This window comes from Mixophyes fleayi, chromosome 3 (genome assembly GCF_038048845.1).
Source record: "Mixophyes fleayi isolate aMixFle1 chromosome 3, aMixFle1.hap1, whole genome shotgun sequence".
NCBI lineage: Eukaryota > Metazoa > Chordata > Amphibia > Anura > Limnodynastidae > Mixophyes > Mixophyes fleayi.
In genome coordinates, this window is record NC_134404.1 from 258533521 (window position 1) to 258552787 (window position 19267).

The 19267-nt window shown below is 41.9% G+C and overlaps 1 protein-coding gene across 1 annotated transcript in view; it reads right to left on the reverse strand.

The window, feature by feature from the left end:
• Positions 1-491: 491 nt before the first annotated feature.
• PCNX2 (pecanex 2) overlaps positions 492-19267 on the reverse strand; it is a 433517-nt gene continuing 414741 nt past the window's right edge. Inside the window, exons 32-34 of the mRNA XM_075203493.1 lie at positions 11748-11938; positions 5644-6092; positions 492-894 (exon numbers count right to left, since the gene is read on the reverse strand). Of these exons, the coding sequence (XP_075059594.1) occupies positions 805-894; positions 5644-6092; positions 11748-11938 (730 nt within the window). The 3' untranslated portion in view covers positions 492-804. The remainder of the gene's footprint in view (positions 895-5643; positions 6093-11747; positions 11939-19267) is intronic.

Below are 19267 nucleotides of genomic sequence, written 5' to 3' on the forward strand. Positions count from 1 at the left end.
CCAGCATCTGAACCCAGAAGAATATTATGTGGTATTAAGTGTGCCATGACTTTATAAATCACATAAAAACTGAAAGCCCAAACAGGTTCCACTGCGCTGAAGCCAGTCCCATCACCAGCTCAGAAGAACAGTGCTGCTGCTTCCCGAGTGGATGGACACATCACTGGGCCACCAACCTCACTGTAGTTATACCCCTGGATATCAAAACAGGATACACAGGGCTGCTGCCTTTAGCAAAGTGAGGAGTGTTGATTTGGGACTATTTTGATTTGCCATTATGTAGCAAAGTTATTCTTTTTGTTTGGATACAGTGTTGAACAAAATGTACATATGTACTTGTGTAATTGTAACTAGCTTATATAACAAAGATGCTTAGTAGAGGCAGAGCCCAAAAACGTAAGATGTCTGCTTCTCTGAAGAGAACTTTGATGGAGTAAGTACCTAAGGGCACAATTATCAGCAGGATTAAATGAGGAACTAATCTACAGCTGCATGGTTCAAATCCCGAAATGTAAATTTTGAGGTTTATTGGTGCTTTAATATGTTGGTCATATAAGATGTAATAAAAACAAAAATACAAGTTTATAATAAAGGGCTGTGCATGCAGATGTTGGAAGATGTGTGCACAAATGTGTACTATTCAGCAGTGTTCACAATTAATAACCCTGAAAATATTTCATAGTAATGTAAGAATCATTTGGTTTGCAATTAGAGCTGTGATTTTATTATGGAAGAAAGGGTTGTTCCATGCGACTTTGCATATGCAAGAAATGGAGTTTTTTTGGATATTAACAATATTTTTCTCTATTCCAGGTAAGGTGTCTCAGCAGCCTCAACTTGATGTTCTTGACCAGCATCAATAGGCTCGTCGGTGTCAAAAGTCCCATAGAATTTCTGGAAGAAATAGATAATTTTTAAATAATTGACTATTATGTTCTTGCTATTAACAAGAAATGGTCACCCATGTACAATAAGTTCATCATGTTAAGTATAGCAACAGCGAATGTTTTGGCACACAGCATTATAACGAAAATATCTTTCATACTGAAGTTTTGTGTTTAATTTTTCTGCCCCAAAAATTAGAATTAGAATCTATGGTGGCAGCTATCCCACAATTAGGTGGCCACCACCATAGACTCTATGGTGCTAGCTCTTCCTCTTTCATAAATGTCTAAATGTTCCTTAGTTTCCCAGGACTTATTGCAGTAATATCACTTTTTTAATGCCCCAAGCAATAACATTAATACACATTTGTCACACGAGTCTAGAATTCCAACAGATGTACATATATGGTGTGACCTTAACCAGCCTGTCCCTCGTTTCTTACAATATGTGGATTATAACATATACTTTTTATAGCCTTGGTTTTGTTCCCCGTCTCACCAGAGGACAACTGCAGTGTCTAATTTCATGTGGATAAGGGGACATTGTACCTTTTCACTATATGCTACTCAATGTAAATATGTTAATTGTTGTATCTTATTGATATTGCAGTGAAGCTGTTATTCATTGTGCTTAAAGTGAAGCTAGGTGGGTTATGGGTAAGAATCAGATTGCAGGATACAGGTAAAGGGGAAGGCCAATTAGTATCCATTTTTCTCAACAGGACTAGTCCAGACATTTTGTTTGTACCAAGCAGGGTGTTTTTGTGGAAGCACAGATCATCTCCACTCCCCCTCAAACCCCCTGATCCAGCACCCACTAATGTTTAAGAGGGAAAGAGCCAGGGGTGTGCAGAGGGAGGGGAAAGAACTGTTGAGATTTGACCCTGGATATAAGGAACCACTCGAGGGGGGGAGGAGGGTTGTTCATTCTGTGGATTGATTCCTGGAAGGTGCAAGCTCTGATGTTGTGTTGACATTCTCTACCAGTGAACTACATCTGCAGATCCATGGGTCTTCAAGTCAGGACAGCCAGGTGACTAACTCCTGAAGCTAGTGGGGTAAGGGACAGATGATGTGGTAAACCTGCCTGGTATTTATTTACTGTTTGTATATAATCTAGTTTTGTTTTTATTACAATAAATGTGCTGTTGTACTTTTCTAACTGCATTTGCCTGAGTGACTATAAGAATCCGAGAAGGTACTGGGTAGGCTTGTCTGGCATAGTATGGCACCCCTGGGTGGCCAGCCAGCATAAAGTGGGTAGAATTGGGTTAGAAAACCCAGTATCTTCACATATGGGATCTATGCATTTGGCAAAAATAATAGTTACATATTTTGGACATTATTTATTTGGTACATAGGTATTGTGTGAGACATTCAAATGCCATTTTTATCCATTTTTTTAAAGTGTAGTTTTCGAAAATACAGTTTTCCAACTAAAAATTTCACCAATTTATAAAACAATTTAAAATCACTTTTGATTTCTGTAGTTAAAAAATATATGTGTAAGGAAATAAGCCTAGAAAGCATAGAAGGATGGTAAGACATAGGAGAAGAAAAGTTTTACATAATTAGTGGTTTGAGAGGGCAGCCTGTCAAAAAACCATCCAAAAATTACTACAGGCAACATTTGCTTGAAAGCAAAATGTGTGTAAAAAAGAGCCTATTTAAAACTTGCTGGATGTTTCTTATGAGAAACATGCCTATATCTGATTCTGAGTAATAAAAACTTAAGTGGAGAGACGACGAAAGATAGCAATTCATGTTCTAATATAGCAAAGAAAAAGTTAGAAGAAAGGCAAGACATCAATGTTGGTAGCAATGGTGTGTAAAAGATTGCAAGAAATTTAAATAAAAGCCGACAGAGTAGCTTGGTCATTAATCACACTGTCAAGACACTATTCTCTCTTGTGTATATGACACTTCATTACATTATTGTAATGAACGGATTCCCCGTTTTTTTTACCAGGAACCGCCACAAGATGGGATGAGCTTTGCTGCCGAGAACCCACAGGTCACCAGCAGGTGTAACATACAATACTCAACACGGTAGGAGAGGAAAGCCACTGACAGCATTCAGAGCAACTGAGTCTGAATTGGTACACAAATGGCAAATAAAGTAATAGGTACTGGTGGCAGGTGGAGTGACAGAACAAACCGGGGTCTGGTACACCGGCGGACAATGAGGTAAAGAGTCAGGAGGCAGATGGATATTCAGAACAGAGCCGGAGTCTATTATATAGGAGAGCAATGCGGTAGCAGAATCAGGAGGCAGATGGAGTGTCAGGACGGAGCCAGGGTCTGGTACACAAACAATCAATGAACAGGATAGCAACTTGGGGAGTAAGAGCACAGGAACCGAACATGAAGTTGGAGTCAGACAAGCTGAGACACTTGATGCTCTGACACTGCTACAGTCTCAGAATGTTTTATATACTGTGTAGATAGGCTATGATGCCTCCCAGCCACGATCATGTGACCATACGAACCAGGAAGCGCTGACCTCTACACAGAGGCAGAGGAAATCAGCAGCACAAGATTGTGGAACAGCTACGTTTATGACAATTATATTGTTTATAAATAGGTTAATGCCACTTTTGCATTCATAACTGTCAAGTCACATCAATATGCTATAGGTGGGAGTAAGTATGCACATTTGTATGCCTGATATACACCTAACGTAGAAATATTGCTGTGGTTTGAGTTGTATCTTGAGAAATGTGAAACTCAAAATATACACACATAAGTGATGCCAACTCTAAGACCTGCATAATCATTTTGCATAAGTATTCACCTATAGCAGACACTGTTCTTTATACAGCATGTGTTGCTCACCAATACTTGGATGCCCCAAGGTCTTAAACTGTAAGTAATGTGGGCTTAGGTTGACAAGTATTGTGGAGGTAGGACGTGACATGAAGAGAAGAGATCAAGCACCAGTCTCCAGCAAAAGTGCAAAAAGAATAGTTTACAACAGAAGTCAAATCCAAAATCAAGGTCAAGGTGGGTAAGTTGTAGCAAAGTCTAAAACATAGTCCAAAGTTTGGGCGGGCAGAGTACGAGCAAAAACCAAAACTTAATAGACGCAAGCACACACTAGCAAAGATAAACTACAACAGCACAAGAAACAGGAAAAGGAAGCCTTGTAAAGAGCAGGAATCCAATAGCAGCAGCCTAAAGCAATGATAGAACACATTAAACAGCTATTTCTAATATGGCTGTGTCCAATGATGAAACTATCTGATCACAAAAGGAAACAATCAGAAGCCACATTATTGATGCTACTGAGACGCAACGCATTGCACAGACCGATGACGCAGTCAGGTATCTGTGACGGATTCTGTTGCCAGTGGAACCAAGCTATATGACTAGACATAGATGCCCAGACAGAAGACGCAGCCCACCGTCTCTGTTGGGTCCTAACAGTAAGACTGCTTCATTTTTACAACCAGATTTTTCCATGTATGTTAAGGGCATAAAATGCATCAAACTCTTAATCAGGCCCCAAGGGGTCGTTTGATTAGCGTCTATAACAAAAAAAATCAGCCTTATTACCGCTTATCAAAGCAATAAACAATCTGATTTTCAGCTGCCCAGGAATTATTAATACAACAAAATAAATATATATATTATTTTAAAACTCAACACATTGATCTTATTACGCATTGTATACAACTTTATGGCATAGGAGTCAACACATCAACGCATGATAAGATGAATGTATTTTAAAATGATGTATACATTTTTATTTTGTTATATTAATAAATAAGATCTTTTAAAAATCGATTCTCTAGATTCTGTTTCTGCATGGTCGCAATTAGATGTATATGGTAAATGTAAATAGAAAAATATACAACAGTGCTGGTTGCTCCAGGCCAAGTTATTTAGTCCTGAGAGGACAGGGTCTGAGGGACAAAGCTGAAGTCAATGGCTTGGAGAAGATATAAACATGAGGGACGAAGCTGACGTAAAGGAACAAGCAAACAAGACAAATTGCTTGTGCGAAGCTTGGTAGAAGTGAGGGCTTTATACAGTCTGCATACAGGTGAAGTCTCCAAGTCCTAATTGTCTTCACATTTAGCAGAAGTGCTGAGTACAGTAATGACATCATCCATTAAGTTTTGTGTGTAAGCTGCTGGCACTACAAGTGAGGTCTCTTAGTTCTGATTGGATTGACCTTAGCAGAACTGCTGAGTCTGCAGTAAATGTTATAGAAGAGTGTTGCAGTTGTCATTGCACTGCCACCTGTCATTCGTAGCCAGTATTACGTTGGATGACCATATTAAATAGGCTTCCCCCTGAACAGAAGAATCTTACAGTCAGTAAGGGTTAATGCTGGCGATAGCAGTGTCATTGCTGGTAGTAACCCTTTCATGTATATGTGTGGGGGGGGGGGGACGACAACAACTTTAACACTTCATAACAGTGCACTGGTTTGAGTCTTATGATGTGATTCAATACTTCACTGCAAAAATTATCACTTTTGATAAAACAGCAATGTGGCATCTTGTAAGACCAAGCTTTTGAGATCCCAACTTTTTTATACTTTTTCCCCACTTATTGAGACACCTGAAAAACAGAAGTTGCTTATCAGTACTCCTTTACATAAACCGGTGACTGTGAAATCAAGGCAGTTCCACCTTTGTCTGCAATTTGCATATTTGGATTTTTGTTTTGTTTTCATAAAAAAATCTTATTAGCAATTACTGAGTTAATAAACAAAAATAGGTGGAGCACAATAACTAAGTTTTCAATTTACCTCGGTACTCTGCTTTTCCACTCTAGAATGTGGACACATTACTAGGTTTACACTACTGGAGGACAGAGTATCTGCTGTGTTATCTCCATCAGCAGCTGAAAGGCCAGACAAAACTAATGCACTTGAAAAGCCTTTCTTCCCAAACAAGAGGCTCAATGTGGAGTTTATGGATGAAGTTTGGCTGGACTGCTGAAGCCCTCTCGTTTCTTCATGAATATTCTTATGTCCAGTAGTAGATGCAACAGCAGCATGAGGATAAGGTGCCAGAGTCGAATCTGATAAGCAGTGATGGCTTGAAGATAGTCTTTTTGCAACTCTGTAATCAGCTCTTAATGTGTCACAATAAAGATGATATTTTTCAATGTTTGGGCCAGAGAGGCTAGACAGAGGAGGTATCTGGTTTAAAGAGGAATGTGTGTGAGCTGAATGACTCTTGTGTTTTCTTTTACCTGCAAAACAGAAAAGATAAAGAATGAAACAATTTATGATATCAATGTTTTAACTGGATCTTTAATTTGCAGAGAACTGGTGAACCTACCACATTTTTGTAATCTAGGATGTTAATTTGTATATTGGCCTGCAGGCAGGCCCGGCACTCCCATTAGGCAAGGTTAGGCAGTTACCTAGGGCTCTGGGCTCTGGAGGGCGCCACTGAATGAAAATTACTTTAAAACTGTGTGGCGACCGCTGACCATACCTTTCACGGCCGCCGCACAGCTTCAGATATATCCACGGGGAGGGGGAAGGAGCTATTGATCACCACCGCCGCCTCTCTGCTCCATCTCCTCCCCTCCACTCACTGACTGTCGGGCGTGACATCATCATCACGGCCCGACAGTGTCAGTGAGTGGAGGGGAGGAGATGGAGCAGAGAGGAGCAGCTTTATGGAGGCAAGTTAAGGTACGAAAAGATGTGGGGAGGGGGGGGCGCCGATTTTGACAGTGTGCCGGGTGGGGGCACCGATTTTGTAAGTGTGCCAGGTGGGGGGGGGCGCCGATTTTGACAGTGTGCCGGATGGGGGCGCAGATTTTGTAAGTGTGCTAGGTGAGGGCGCCGATTTTGAAAATGTGCCGGGGGGGGGGGGGGCGCTGATTTTGAAAGTGTGCCTAGGGCGCCAAGGACCCTAGCACCGGCCCTGCCTGCAGGTAAATCATGGAGGGGTATGTTTGAGTTCTACTTACCTTGACAGCTCTGGCCTTAGCAATTTGTTATTTTTTCTTATTGTTTTCCTGCATTTTAATCCAAAAAGAATGAGAACCAAACCAATGGCTGTACTTTTACCAATCTAAATATATAAGTTAAATGTTTATAAAATCTTAATACAACTCACACACCACAAAATCACTAAAAAATTAAAACTAGACACATATGCAATTTTTCATGCACAGTTAGTTTAAACTAGTTTATGTTTCTTTGAACCATACCTGGTGCAATATTTAATTGAATAAACAAATAAAATATGTTGCATAGTCTGAATAAACTGAAAATATAAAACAAACAACATACAATTGTATTATATAGTATGTTGAGTTGGAGAAGTAGATGGATACATGGGGATAAATCTATCAAGCTGCGATTTTGCATTTCCAGCAATTTTCTCCAGGGAGTTTAAAATCGCAGATTTATTAGATGTAAAATCGCCAGAGTAGTGCTTCTTTTAAAATCACCATTCTCAAAATCGCTACAAATCTCAGTCCCGACTTTTTGCTGCTCTAGCTATACAAATCGCTAATTGTATAAAGCTGTAAAATTCTGAAATCAAATTTGGGGGAGTTTGCAAAATTTCCAGATACAACAGACTACTTTTTATAGGCAAGATTAGCAAACAAATTACTGTTACACTGTATGGCAATGTTAATATAACAGAAGGCACAATGGAAGTTTAAATAAAGCATGATTTATGTTTTAGCCAGGCAAAAATGTTTCAAAATTAGCTTACGGTAAGTTATTATTTTACAAATTAATTAGTTATGCAAATTTATGTAATTTATTAATCAGTCTACAGTATGTGCTGCATATTACATATTAATGTCCATTGCAGGGATCATGACACGAAAAAAAAATTGCAATGACATGGAACAGAAGGTAAAGATGGGCCTGGCCAAATGCTTACAATTAAAAAGAGATGTGGGGAACAGTTGATACTTAAGGTAGCAGAATAACTATTGTCGCTGCTGAGTAAAGTACCTATGGCTACTCTTAGCCATCTGCATTATCATCCTCTGACAAAAACAGGCATTGGTGGCTGGCATTCTGTGCAGCATCTGTATGCATCTACCTATTTGCATTTGTTTAATGCAAATGCGTCAGTACGTTGAAATTTTGTACATTTTGCAAAATGCGTTGTGATGCCCATATGCCCATATTGCACCAATGTTTTAAGATACGTGTATCTAAACCTGCAGCCTCTTGCACTTCAAGAGGCAGATAAGGGGCATTCAGGTGTAAGTACATCATAGTATAGTAAGGGGCATTAGATGCATGCTAAGCAACCCTTCCCCTTGAGATACATCTTATTTTGACATACACTTATCTTTGAAATATGTCCCTTACCAAGAGCAAATTCAACACCTACACATGAAGAGTGCTAATTTATGTAATTAATATATGTTTGTTTGTTTTTTAAATTATTTTACTATATTGACTTACTATCTAATTGCCAGTGGCAAAATATTTTTATTTCCCATGATGTTAATATTTCCTGGTGGGGACACCATTTAAACTATATACTTGTGACACTTCAAATGTTCATGTGCATGCTGACAATTGTAGTGCCACAAGTATGTACTTTTAATAGGGTACCCATCAGGAAATATTAAGTGTTGCCAATTCATAAAAATATAAATATTGCCCCACTGGTGATGAAATATTAAGCCACTATAATATAATAAAAATTAAAAAAAAAACTTACATATAATCATTAATTAAATATGGCACATTATTCATAAAATATTTTCTCCCTCTTAAGAAAATGAATAATCATAAAAAAATGCTTTCTTTAAACTTCCATTTTGCCTCCTGTTATATTAACATTGTTTCAGATAGCTCAAACAAACTGCTTTTATTATCTCGGGCGAGTTTCAGTCTCTGTTGAAACTCGGGCGAGTTTGGGTTTAATCTCTGGCAAGTTTGACTACAACACGGGAGAGAAAGGTGTTTTAAAATCTACACAATTCGCCAGAGATTGGATTTTGGAAAGTCAAAATCGCAGGTTAACACATACGGCGATTTTGCACTTAAAATCGTCGGTTATCTCTTGGGATTTGCGAAGAGTTTACATTTTTTTAAAAATCGCAGCTTGATACATACATATATATATATATATATATATATATATATATATATATATATATATATACACATACATATATATATATATATTATCAAAAACACAGGGGCGCTTCCATAGTGTATTATCCAAGTAAAATGTTTTATTCCAAACATTAAAATAGCACGTACCAGATGGCAAAGGTATTCAGGCATAAATAGTACAACAGCTCTGATATTCACATACGAACAGCAATATTTGAAGCAGCTCGAAGTCAGAGAGTCTCCACAATCACCTCTACGTGTTTCATCCCTTAGGACTTCGTCCTCCCGACGAAGTCCTAAGGGATGAAACGCGTAGAGGTGATTGTGGAGACTCTCTGACTTCGAGCTGCTTCAAATATTGCTGTTCGTATGTGAATATCAGAACCTTTGTACTATTTATGCCTGAATACCTTTGCCATCTGGTACGTGCTATTTTAATGTTTGGAATAAAACATTTTACTTGGATAATACACTATGGAAGCGCCCCTGTGTTTTTGATATTGTAGGTGTGTTGGTTGTTTCCCCGTGGAGATCGGGAGACGGAAGGGAAGACGCGCAGACTATATACTGCTGGTGTTTAAGTAAATTGCATGAGAAGAAGAGTAGGATCACGAACAAAGCACGTTGGAACTTTTAATATCTACTATATTTGACTTGAGCGCACCGAATTGTTGGTATTGTGGTTTTATATATATATATATATATATATATATATATATATATATATAAAAAATATATATAAATAACATAGAAACTATAGACTAAGAACATGTGAATCAGGTGATTCTTCAACAGGAGTAAATGAGTACATGGGTTATTGTTCTCAAAAGTCAAAAGAGTATTCATATTTTCTTTTATTAGAATATATACAATATAAACACTAAACAGTAACTGTGGATATGAACCTTGCAGTGGACCGTGGAGCACATTCAGAGTTACATTCTTGGTTCATTTTAGAAAATATCAGTATTTCAACATTTTAGAATGATAACTAAATTGTTTTTTAGCTATAAAATTTTGTGAATGTTAGACCTTGACGTATGTAATTAAATTTTTCTATTTTTTCAGCTTTTTCTTATTAAAAATTACTTTTTAACTATACTAAAGATCAAGTCACAAATCCCTTGGTCATATAGCATTTCTGCCATAAAAGACATCCAACTGACATTTTTGTATAATGTGGGTTGAAAATAATGAGTAGTGTCCCACTGGTATTTTGCAAATAAAGCTGTGTACTTCATGAAAATCTGGTTGTTAGAAAATAATATATTCCTAACATGTTCTCTCCCCCTCCATTCCTGCCACAGCCCCAGACGAAAACAGGAGCTTGTGGTTAGTCCTCCTGCTCTCACACAACACACTTTAAAAATGAGCTTTATGGATTTTTTGGTTCTGTATTATAAAATTGTCCTGGGGTGCTCTTATGACCTCCGGTCACTATATGACTGAAAAATGTCATGAATAGACATGGTTAGTGCTTTTAGTAGAACAAATATTGGGGGCGCTTGAGCACCCACAGATCTGGCTCCTATGTCCTAGGTGGTAATTCAGCTTTAACATTCCACAAATATCTCCATGGATTGTTCTGAAATGTATATGTTTCCACTATTGACACCCCATCCGTATTGCTATCAAATAATTTCTCGACATTTCCATGTTTTTGAATTTGGTCTGCTTACTTACTGTTCTTACTGGAGTGTTAAAGTACACCTTAGAAAGAGACATAGAACTACCGTATTTCCCCATGTATAAGACGTACCTTAATTTTGGGGCCCAAAATTTGAAAAAGAATGCATCAAGTCTAATTCTGAAACTGTTAATATTGGGCTACCCCTGCCTATAGATTTTAACATCTGACAGGAAGCAGAGATTGATGCTGAAATACAGATTGCAGGTCTAATTTCGAAACTGTTAATATTTAGCGTCTGACAGGAAGGCAACGCTACCGTGACTTGTCTCTTGTCAACAACACTGTGCAGTAGACAAGTAGACTTGTCTCATCAGAACTCATCGGCGCTCATCGGAACTCTCGGTCACGTGATTGATAGCTCCGAGAGAGAAGAGACTGGAGCGAGGGTGCAGGAGGCTGAGTCTCTATCAGCAATGTCATGCTGCATTCTGGACTCGGAGGTAAATAGAGCTGGCACTGTACAAGATGCACCCAGTTTTTAGACCCAAAATATTTGTGAAAAAGGTGCGTCTTATACATGGGGAAATACGGTATGTATTTGTGGCAACAGAGCAAGCGCATCTCTATTTTTTTTTAAAAATGCACCTGTTCCTTTGGAAAGGGCAGAGTCTGTGGGTGGGGGGGGTACAAAGGTGTTGGAGCAGGTTGCTAACAAAGGGTGTTCCTTGCTCAATGTGGCATAAGCGAAAAGGAGACTTCATATTACAGAATGAGAGATGTAAATCAGTCTTGAGCATGGAGAGAGTGTTTGAAGGGGGCGTACTTCCGAACTGGCTTTGTGCATGTTAAGAGGTGCTATAGATTGGATGCCAGCCTTTCAATTAACACATTTTACATCTTGCAGGTGATATTTATAAGGCATTCACCATATAGACAATTAGTTAATGTTACTGTTACTGTTTGATTTAGATATATTCATTATAGATACATATGTAATTTTTCATATAGCATCATGTATAACATAAATTAAGAACATTATGTCAATCAGTAAAGGGAATTGTTATATAGTTACAAAGGTATTTTGATTGAAGACATATGCTGATACATTTTATTACTTTGTAAAACAAACAAATTCTACTTTTTAAAATAACAAATAGCCCACCTATTGTTTCATGTATTTTAATCTCCAATGATTTTGTCTCTGAGCTTTTATTACGAACATTTCGTGAATGTCTCAAGTTTTGACTGCTATTCCTTTCTGAGTGGCTGGTAACCGAAGCAGAACCTCCGCCACAGTCACCTTCTTCAATACTGCACCCATCGTTATGGCTTCTGTCATATTCCTTCCTCATCCTGGATGAAAACAGTTCCTGTTAAGCACTGAATTACTTATTCAAAAATACACACAGACAATTCACAATTACTTGCTAACAATTGTATGGTACATTCAAACATGAGTGATTCTCCCACAGGTAATTTCACCAATCTGATTTGTCAGCACACTATAAAAGCCAGACATTCGGCCAAACAATTAAAAATGTAACGGTTTGCTAATTCAGACCATTTTTAAAGTGCTTCACAGAAAAAGCATTGATGTAGATTGTAGAGAGAGAGGGAGAGAGATGAGAGAGAGAGAAAGAAAACAAAAGAGTTTTATTCTTATTGCTTTTTATTCCCTTTGTTTTGTCCACCAACTCTTTTTTTTGAATGATGTTTGGAGGTCTGCTGGAGGAGGAAAGAGTTCTAGATTTGGTATCAGGAGAGGCAAAGTTAGAAGATCAGAGGTAACTTTACATTCAGAGAAAAAATAGTGGTGACATATTTAGGAGTGCCAACAAGCACTAGGTTTTTATAACTATATTTTGTATAAAGTAAACAATTTTCTTTTAGAAAAAATAGTATTTCACTTTTATGCAAAAAATAGATGATAACACTGGTCAACACCCATTTTATTGCCAATGTTAATAGAGTGCTTTTGGAGCAGGGGCGGATTGGTCACAGGCCTTACCGGGAAATTTACCTGTAGGCTGATGACTTACTGAGGCCGCCTGATCGTTCTTTTTTTTTTCATTGAATTTTTTTCCTCAACAAGGAAGGTGGCCGGCACCAGCCAACTTCCTGCAAGTGGCCGCAGATCTGCGGTCCCTCTTCCATATGTGTGGCCTATCACAGGAGGATTAGATATCACATGGGACGCGCACCATGTGACAGGTGCCGTCCATGTGAGCAGAGAAGCACCGCTGGAAGCTACTGAAAGGTAAGTGTAGGCTATGTGTTTTTGTGTGTATGTTTGTGTGCGTGTTCGCAGTGGTGGGGGCCTGTTGTCTATGTGTGTGTGTGAGAGAGAGAGCGCAGCTGGGGGGCCTGTTGGCTGTGTCTGTGAGCAGCTGGGGGAGCCTGCTGGCTGTGTGTGCAATAGCAGCTGGGGGGGGGGCTGTTGGCTGTGTGTGTGTGTGTGTGTGTGTGTGTGTGTGTGTGTGTGTGAGCAGCTGGGGGGCCTGTTGGCTGTGTCTGTGAGCAGCTGGGGAGGGGGCTGTTGGCTGTGTGTGTGTGTGTGTGCGTGTGTGTGTGTGTGTAAACAGCTGGGGGGGCCTGTTGGCTGTGTCTGTGAGCAGCTGGGGGGCCTGTTGGCTGTGTGTGCGACTGCAGCTGGGGGGGGTGGGCTGTTGGCTTTGTGTGTGTGAGCAGCTGGGGGGGGCTGTTGGCTGTGTCTGTAAGAGCAGCTGGGGGGGCCTGTTGGCTGTGTCTGTGAGAGCAGCTGGGGGGGCCTGTTGGCTGTGTCTGTGAGAGCAGCTGGGGGCCTGTTGGTTGTGTGTGTGTGAGCAGCTGGGGGGGCCTGTTGGCTGTGTGTGTGTGAGCAGCTGGGGGGGCCTGTTGGCTGTGTGTGTGAAAGCAGCTGGGGGGGGCTGTTGGCTGTGTGTGTGAGAGCAGCTGGGGGGGCCTGTTGGCTGTGTGTGTGAGAGCAGCTGGGGGGGCTTGTTGGCTATGTGTGTGTGTGAGCAGCTGGGGGGGCCTGTTGGCTGTGTGTGTGTGAGCAGCTGGGGGGCCTGTTGGCTGTGTGTGTGTGAGAGCAGCTGGGGGGGCTGTTGGCTGTATGTGTGTGTGAGCAGCTGGGGGGCCTGTTGGCTGTGTGTGTGTGTGAGCAGCCGGGGGGGCCTGTTGGCTGTGTGTGTGAGAGCAGCTGGGGGGGCCTGTTAGCTATGTGTGTGTGTGAGCAGCTGGGGGGGCCTGTTGGCTGTGTGTGTGTGTGTGTGTGTGTGTGTGTGTGTGTGTGTGTGTGTGAGCAGCTGGGGGGGCCTGTTGTCTGTGTGTGCAGCTGGGGGAGCTTGTTGACTGTGTGTGTGTGTGTGTGTGTGAGCAGCTGGGGGGGCCTGTTGGCTGTGTGTGTGTGTGTGTGTGTGTGAGCAGCTGGGGGGGCCTGTTGTCTGTGTGTGCAGCTGGGTGAGCTTGTTGACTGTGTGTGTGTGAGCAGCTGGGGGGGGCTGTTGGCTATGTGTGTGTGTGAGCAGCTGGGGGGCCTGTTGGCTGGTTGTGTGTGTGTGTGTGTGTGTGTGTGTGTGTGTGAGCAGCTGGGGGGGCCTGTTGGCTGTGTGTGTGTGTGTGTGTGTGTGTGTGTGTGTGTGTGTGTGTGTGTGAGCAGCTGGGGGGCCTGTTGGCTATGTGTGTATGGGTGAGAGCAACTTGGGGGGGGGGCTGTTGGCTGTGTGTGTGTGTGTGTGTGTGTGTATGTGTGTGTGTGCGTGTGTGTGTGTGTGTGAGAGAGCAACTTGGGGGGGGCTGTTGGCAATGTTGTGTGTGTGAGGGCAGCAGTGGCGGGGGGGGGCCTGATGGCAATGTTGTGTGTGTGAGGGCAGCAATGGGGGGGCTGATGGCAATGTCGTGTGTGTGAGGGCAGCAGTGGCGGGGGGGGGCTGATGGCAATGTTGTGTGCGTGAGGGCAGCAGGGAGGGGGCTGATGGCAATGTGTGTGGGCAGCAGGGAGGGGGCTGATGGCAATGTGTGTGTGTGGGCAGCAGGGGTGGCTGATGGCAATGTTGTGTGTTCACAAAGGGGGCTTGTGGAAATGTAATGTGTGTGTGTGTGTGTGGGATGGCAAGGGGGCTTGTGGCAATGTAATGTGTGTGATGGCAAAGGGGGCTCGTGGAAATGTAATATGGGTGTGAGGTAGGTGTTTAATAGCGGGGCCTATTACTTTAAAATGGGGTGGTTAGGGGCTATTAATTGAATGTGGGGCTGGCTGAGTTTGAGAAAGAGGGCTATTTATTAAATGTGAATATGAATTATTTAATGCAGGCATGGTTGTGAGAAATGGCTATATTTATTAAATGTAAATACTATTAAATTTATTGCTGGGGCTGATTGGAGGGAGTGAAATAGGTTTATTTATTAAATGTGAATACTAGTATTTTAATTTTGGGGCTAAAGGGAAGCCAATTTATTAAATGTGGGTGCTATTGATTTAACACTGGAGCTCATTGGAGTTTTCTAAATTTCATGTACTCATTTTTTTACCCAAATAGGGCTCCAGCATTCCAGGATCCAGACAAGCAGCAACTGATGAAGAGACACCAGCAGCCACAGGTAGGGAAAGCAACAAGAACAGGTAGGAGAGAGCAGGACAGTCTGCCAACTGTATTTTTCTATATTGGCAGTTCCTCTGCACCATGTTATTAAAAAAACACGAATATGTATATTGTGATGACATTCTCTGATACTGGGTTGCTACTGCTACATTTAGTTGCTCATTTTGTCCTACTTTCTATGTATTAATGTACCCATCACTTGTACACAGAGGAGGCAGCCATTATGTGGATGAACTAATAATCATATGTCCCAATTTCAGTGGGTCAGTCCTGTTTTAGAGCTCTGTCCCGTGAGAGGGAATGTTGGGGGAAGGGTGGTATGTAATGGGCAGTCTAGCACTTTACAGCCCTCTGGTGGCATAGTCAACTTTGTACTAATCCCGCCTACTTTTGTGTTTGCCCTGCCTGCAGTTGATTTGGTCCCACCCACATGAGGCCACTTCCAGATTTTTTTCCAGGGCCACTTTATGTTCCCAATTTGCCCCTGTTTTAGAGTAACTTTGTGGTGCAGATTCCGAATATAACTTTGGTTTTGCTAGATTGGCTCTAATTTTTTACCTCATTGAAAAACATAAAAATGCAAAAAATTTAATGGTCAGTCAGATCCTACTTACAAATCTCATTGAAATTGTCTCAAATCATACAAAAATAAACACATGAAATACATAATGGCATTTTATTCGGTATAACAACAGATAAACATAGTAAGCTGATTCGGGTTATTACAGTTAATGCATAGTAAAACGCTATTTATACAATTTTCTTTTAAGTGGGTTATCAAGTCAATCACATTGGAGGCTCCAGCAATAGTCAGCCACCATGTGTCTGTCTCATGTGCCTTTATACATTTCCTCCATCATCTTTATATCTTGATGAAACCTTTTCTCTTGTTCATCGCTAAAATCACCAAGTTTATCCAGAAATCTGCCCTGGCATTTAAAGCACACAGGCCCACATGTTGTGGGCTACATGCACTATATTGTTGCACACTGATGCTGGCGTAGTGTGCGTTGCTGGTGCTGTACAATATGATGTGGTATGAGTGTGTGTGTGTGTGGGGGGGGGATATTTATTTCTCCAAATGACCCTCAACATTACATTCTTAGCACCCCAATTACATCAATAAATACCATGTCAATAAATTATTAGTACCCAAATTACAGCAATAAATAACCCCCCACACACACTCATACTACATCAATACCCAACCACATTACAGCAACCAGCATTACCCCCCCACATTACAGCAACCGGCATCACCCCCCACATTACAGCAACCGGCATCACCCCCCACAATACAGCAACCGGCATCACCCCCCACATTACAGCAACCGGCATCACCCCCCACATTACAGCGACCAGGAAGCCAAGAACAGTCAGGCCGGCCCATCTAGCCATCGGCCAGATAGCCAATCCGGCCCTGGGGCTAATAACAATAGAGACAACAAATGTCACCAATGACTACTAGGTGATAATATCTCCTTTTTCCCATTCTATGTGTCTAATCAGAATAAGGATACATTGAATTAACAACAAATGCAAGTGATATCCCAGCAACAATTATCATATGATACATGATGCTTACTGTATTACAGAAATAGACATCAATAACAAAGTTAATAACAGGAGACAGGAATAGGAGTGTTATTATATTCCTTTAATAGTAGAGGACAACAAAGCTATTGCGGTTTATCTGCAATTTTATTTTCACACATTCTCACACTTTTTTGGTTTTATATTTTGCTGGCTTTTGGCAGGAGTAGGATCTATTTACCTTTTAAATGTGTTCAATAGAGATTATTTTTTAACAGATTTAGACTTTACATCCTAATGTGCCCCGATATACACTTTCTTCTTTCTCTTTGTTTTTGAAGTTTTTCATCTTGGCTGAAGTAAGGAAGAAGTCCCGCCTCTCTTGTTAGAAAAGCTGTTATTTTAATTTATGGTTGTCGACAGTTCTTTTCTTTTAGTCTGGATGCTAAAAGTTCAAATGCATGCTTTGACACACTGAGGTCCCATATCAGATCATTGAGTTCTTCTTGTGAGAACTGGTGGTTTAATAACACCGTTTACACAGGTCTCAGGTTGCAGTACGGTAGGGTATGGCAGAAATAGCTAAGGAACACAGTGGACAACAGTTACAGAATGCAATGGTCCGCAGGACTTTACCACGAAGTAGTGGAGATGGCACACAAAGTGATGATCTGCGGATAGATGTGCTGGGAAGTTCAGAGAGCAGGTAGCAATATTCTGCAGAGCGTTACCACAGGAAACTGGAGTAGACACAGTGGCTGAGATGATCTGCGGATAGATGTGCTGGGAACTCAGAGAACAGGCAGCAAACAGGAGCCAGGGAACAGTCACAGCAACACAGGTAATTGCAACAGGTGATCTGGCAAAGGTTGTTTGGGATAGACAGGCTTATGTAGGCCAGAAGCAGGTGTTTAAGCTTCCAGCAATAACGAGGCAGGTAAGAGCAGTCTAAGTACCACAGTGGACCCCCTTTAGTGGACAGTGGTACTACAGGCATATATACAAAGGTCCAACAAAGTACCTGCAGGCAGGACCTGCAGGATGCAGGTTGTGACAATTATCTTCTGCGGACACCCACGTAGACAAAAAAATTCTTTGATGAATACTTGGGCAGGTTTGGAAGCAGAGGAAAGACCTTTCAAAGGGACTAAATGAGCCATTTTTGAGAATCTGTCCACAGTTACCCAGATGGTATTACAGCCGTTATAAAATCCATGGATACACTTGCCCAGGGAAGATCAGGGACAGGTAATGGCAAAAGTAACTCAGATGAAGGTTTTCTGGGTACTTTCTTCACAAGTAGCACACATGGCAACAAATTCCATCACATCAACACGAGGAGTGGGCCACCAGTAACGACGAGACAGTAAGGAGAGAGTTTTTACCAATCCAGTATGACCCACGAATTTTGTGGTGTGAGCCCAACGAAGATCCTTGAGGCAGAGATGTGGTTCGAAATAGGAACAGCCGACAGGAGGGGTCTTATAAGAAGTCCTGATGAGGGCAACAATAGTGAAAGGCTCAAATATGCGAGGAGGCGCAGAGGTAGGGCTAAGATCAGACTCAACGAATGACCGGCATAGGGCATCAGCCCGAGAATTCTAAGCACCAGAACGGAAAGTCAATTTCAGGTCAAAGCGAGCAAAAAATGAGGACCACCTGGCTTGCCGGGGGTTCAAACACCAAGCATCCCGAAAGTAGACTACATTTTTATGATCGGTCTAAACCAGTGGTTCCCAAACTTTTGCAGTTCGTGGAACCCTTAGAGTCTCCATCATTTTTTCAAGGTACCCCTCCAAAATAATTACTGAGCAGTGCTGCTTTAGAAGTAGTTGGGTCAAAAAATTGCAATAAGTATTTAGGTCAGGACAGAAATACTTATTTAGTTGTATGCAAAAATGCCCCCTCTGCATCCAGACACTCTGCCCCATCTGCATCCAGACACTCTGCCACCTCTACCCCAGACACTCTGCCCCCTCTCACGCTGCCCCCTCTCACGCTGTCCCCCTCCTCTGCCCTCTCTCACACTGTCCCCCTCCACTGCCCCTCTCACGCTGTCCCTCTCCTCTGCCCCTCTGATGCTGTCCTCCTCCTCTGTCACCCTGTCCCCCTCCTCTGTCACGCTGTCCCCCTCCACTGCCCCTCTCACGCTGCCCCCCTCCACTGCCCCTCTCACGCTGTCCTCCTCCACTGCCCCTCTCACGCTGTCCTCCTTCTCTGCCACGCTGTCCTCCTCCACTTCCTCTCTCACGCTGTCCTACTCCTCTCTCACGCTGTCCTCCTCCACTGCCCCTCTCACGCTGTCCTCCTTTCAATAAGTATTTAGGTCAGGACAGAAATACTTATTTAGTTGTATGCAAAAATGCCCCCTCTGCATCCAGACACTCTCCCCATCTGTATCCAGACACTCTGCCCCCTCTGCCCCAAAACACTCTGCCCCCTCTGCCCTCTCTCACGCTGCCCCCTCTCACGCTGTCCCCCTCCTCTGCCCTCTCTCACACTGTCCCCCTCCACTGCCCTCTCTCACGCTGTCCCCCTCCTCTGCCCCCTCTCACGCTGTCCCTCT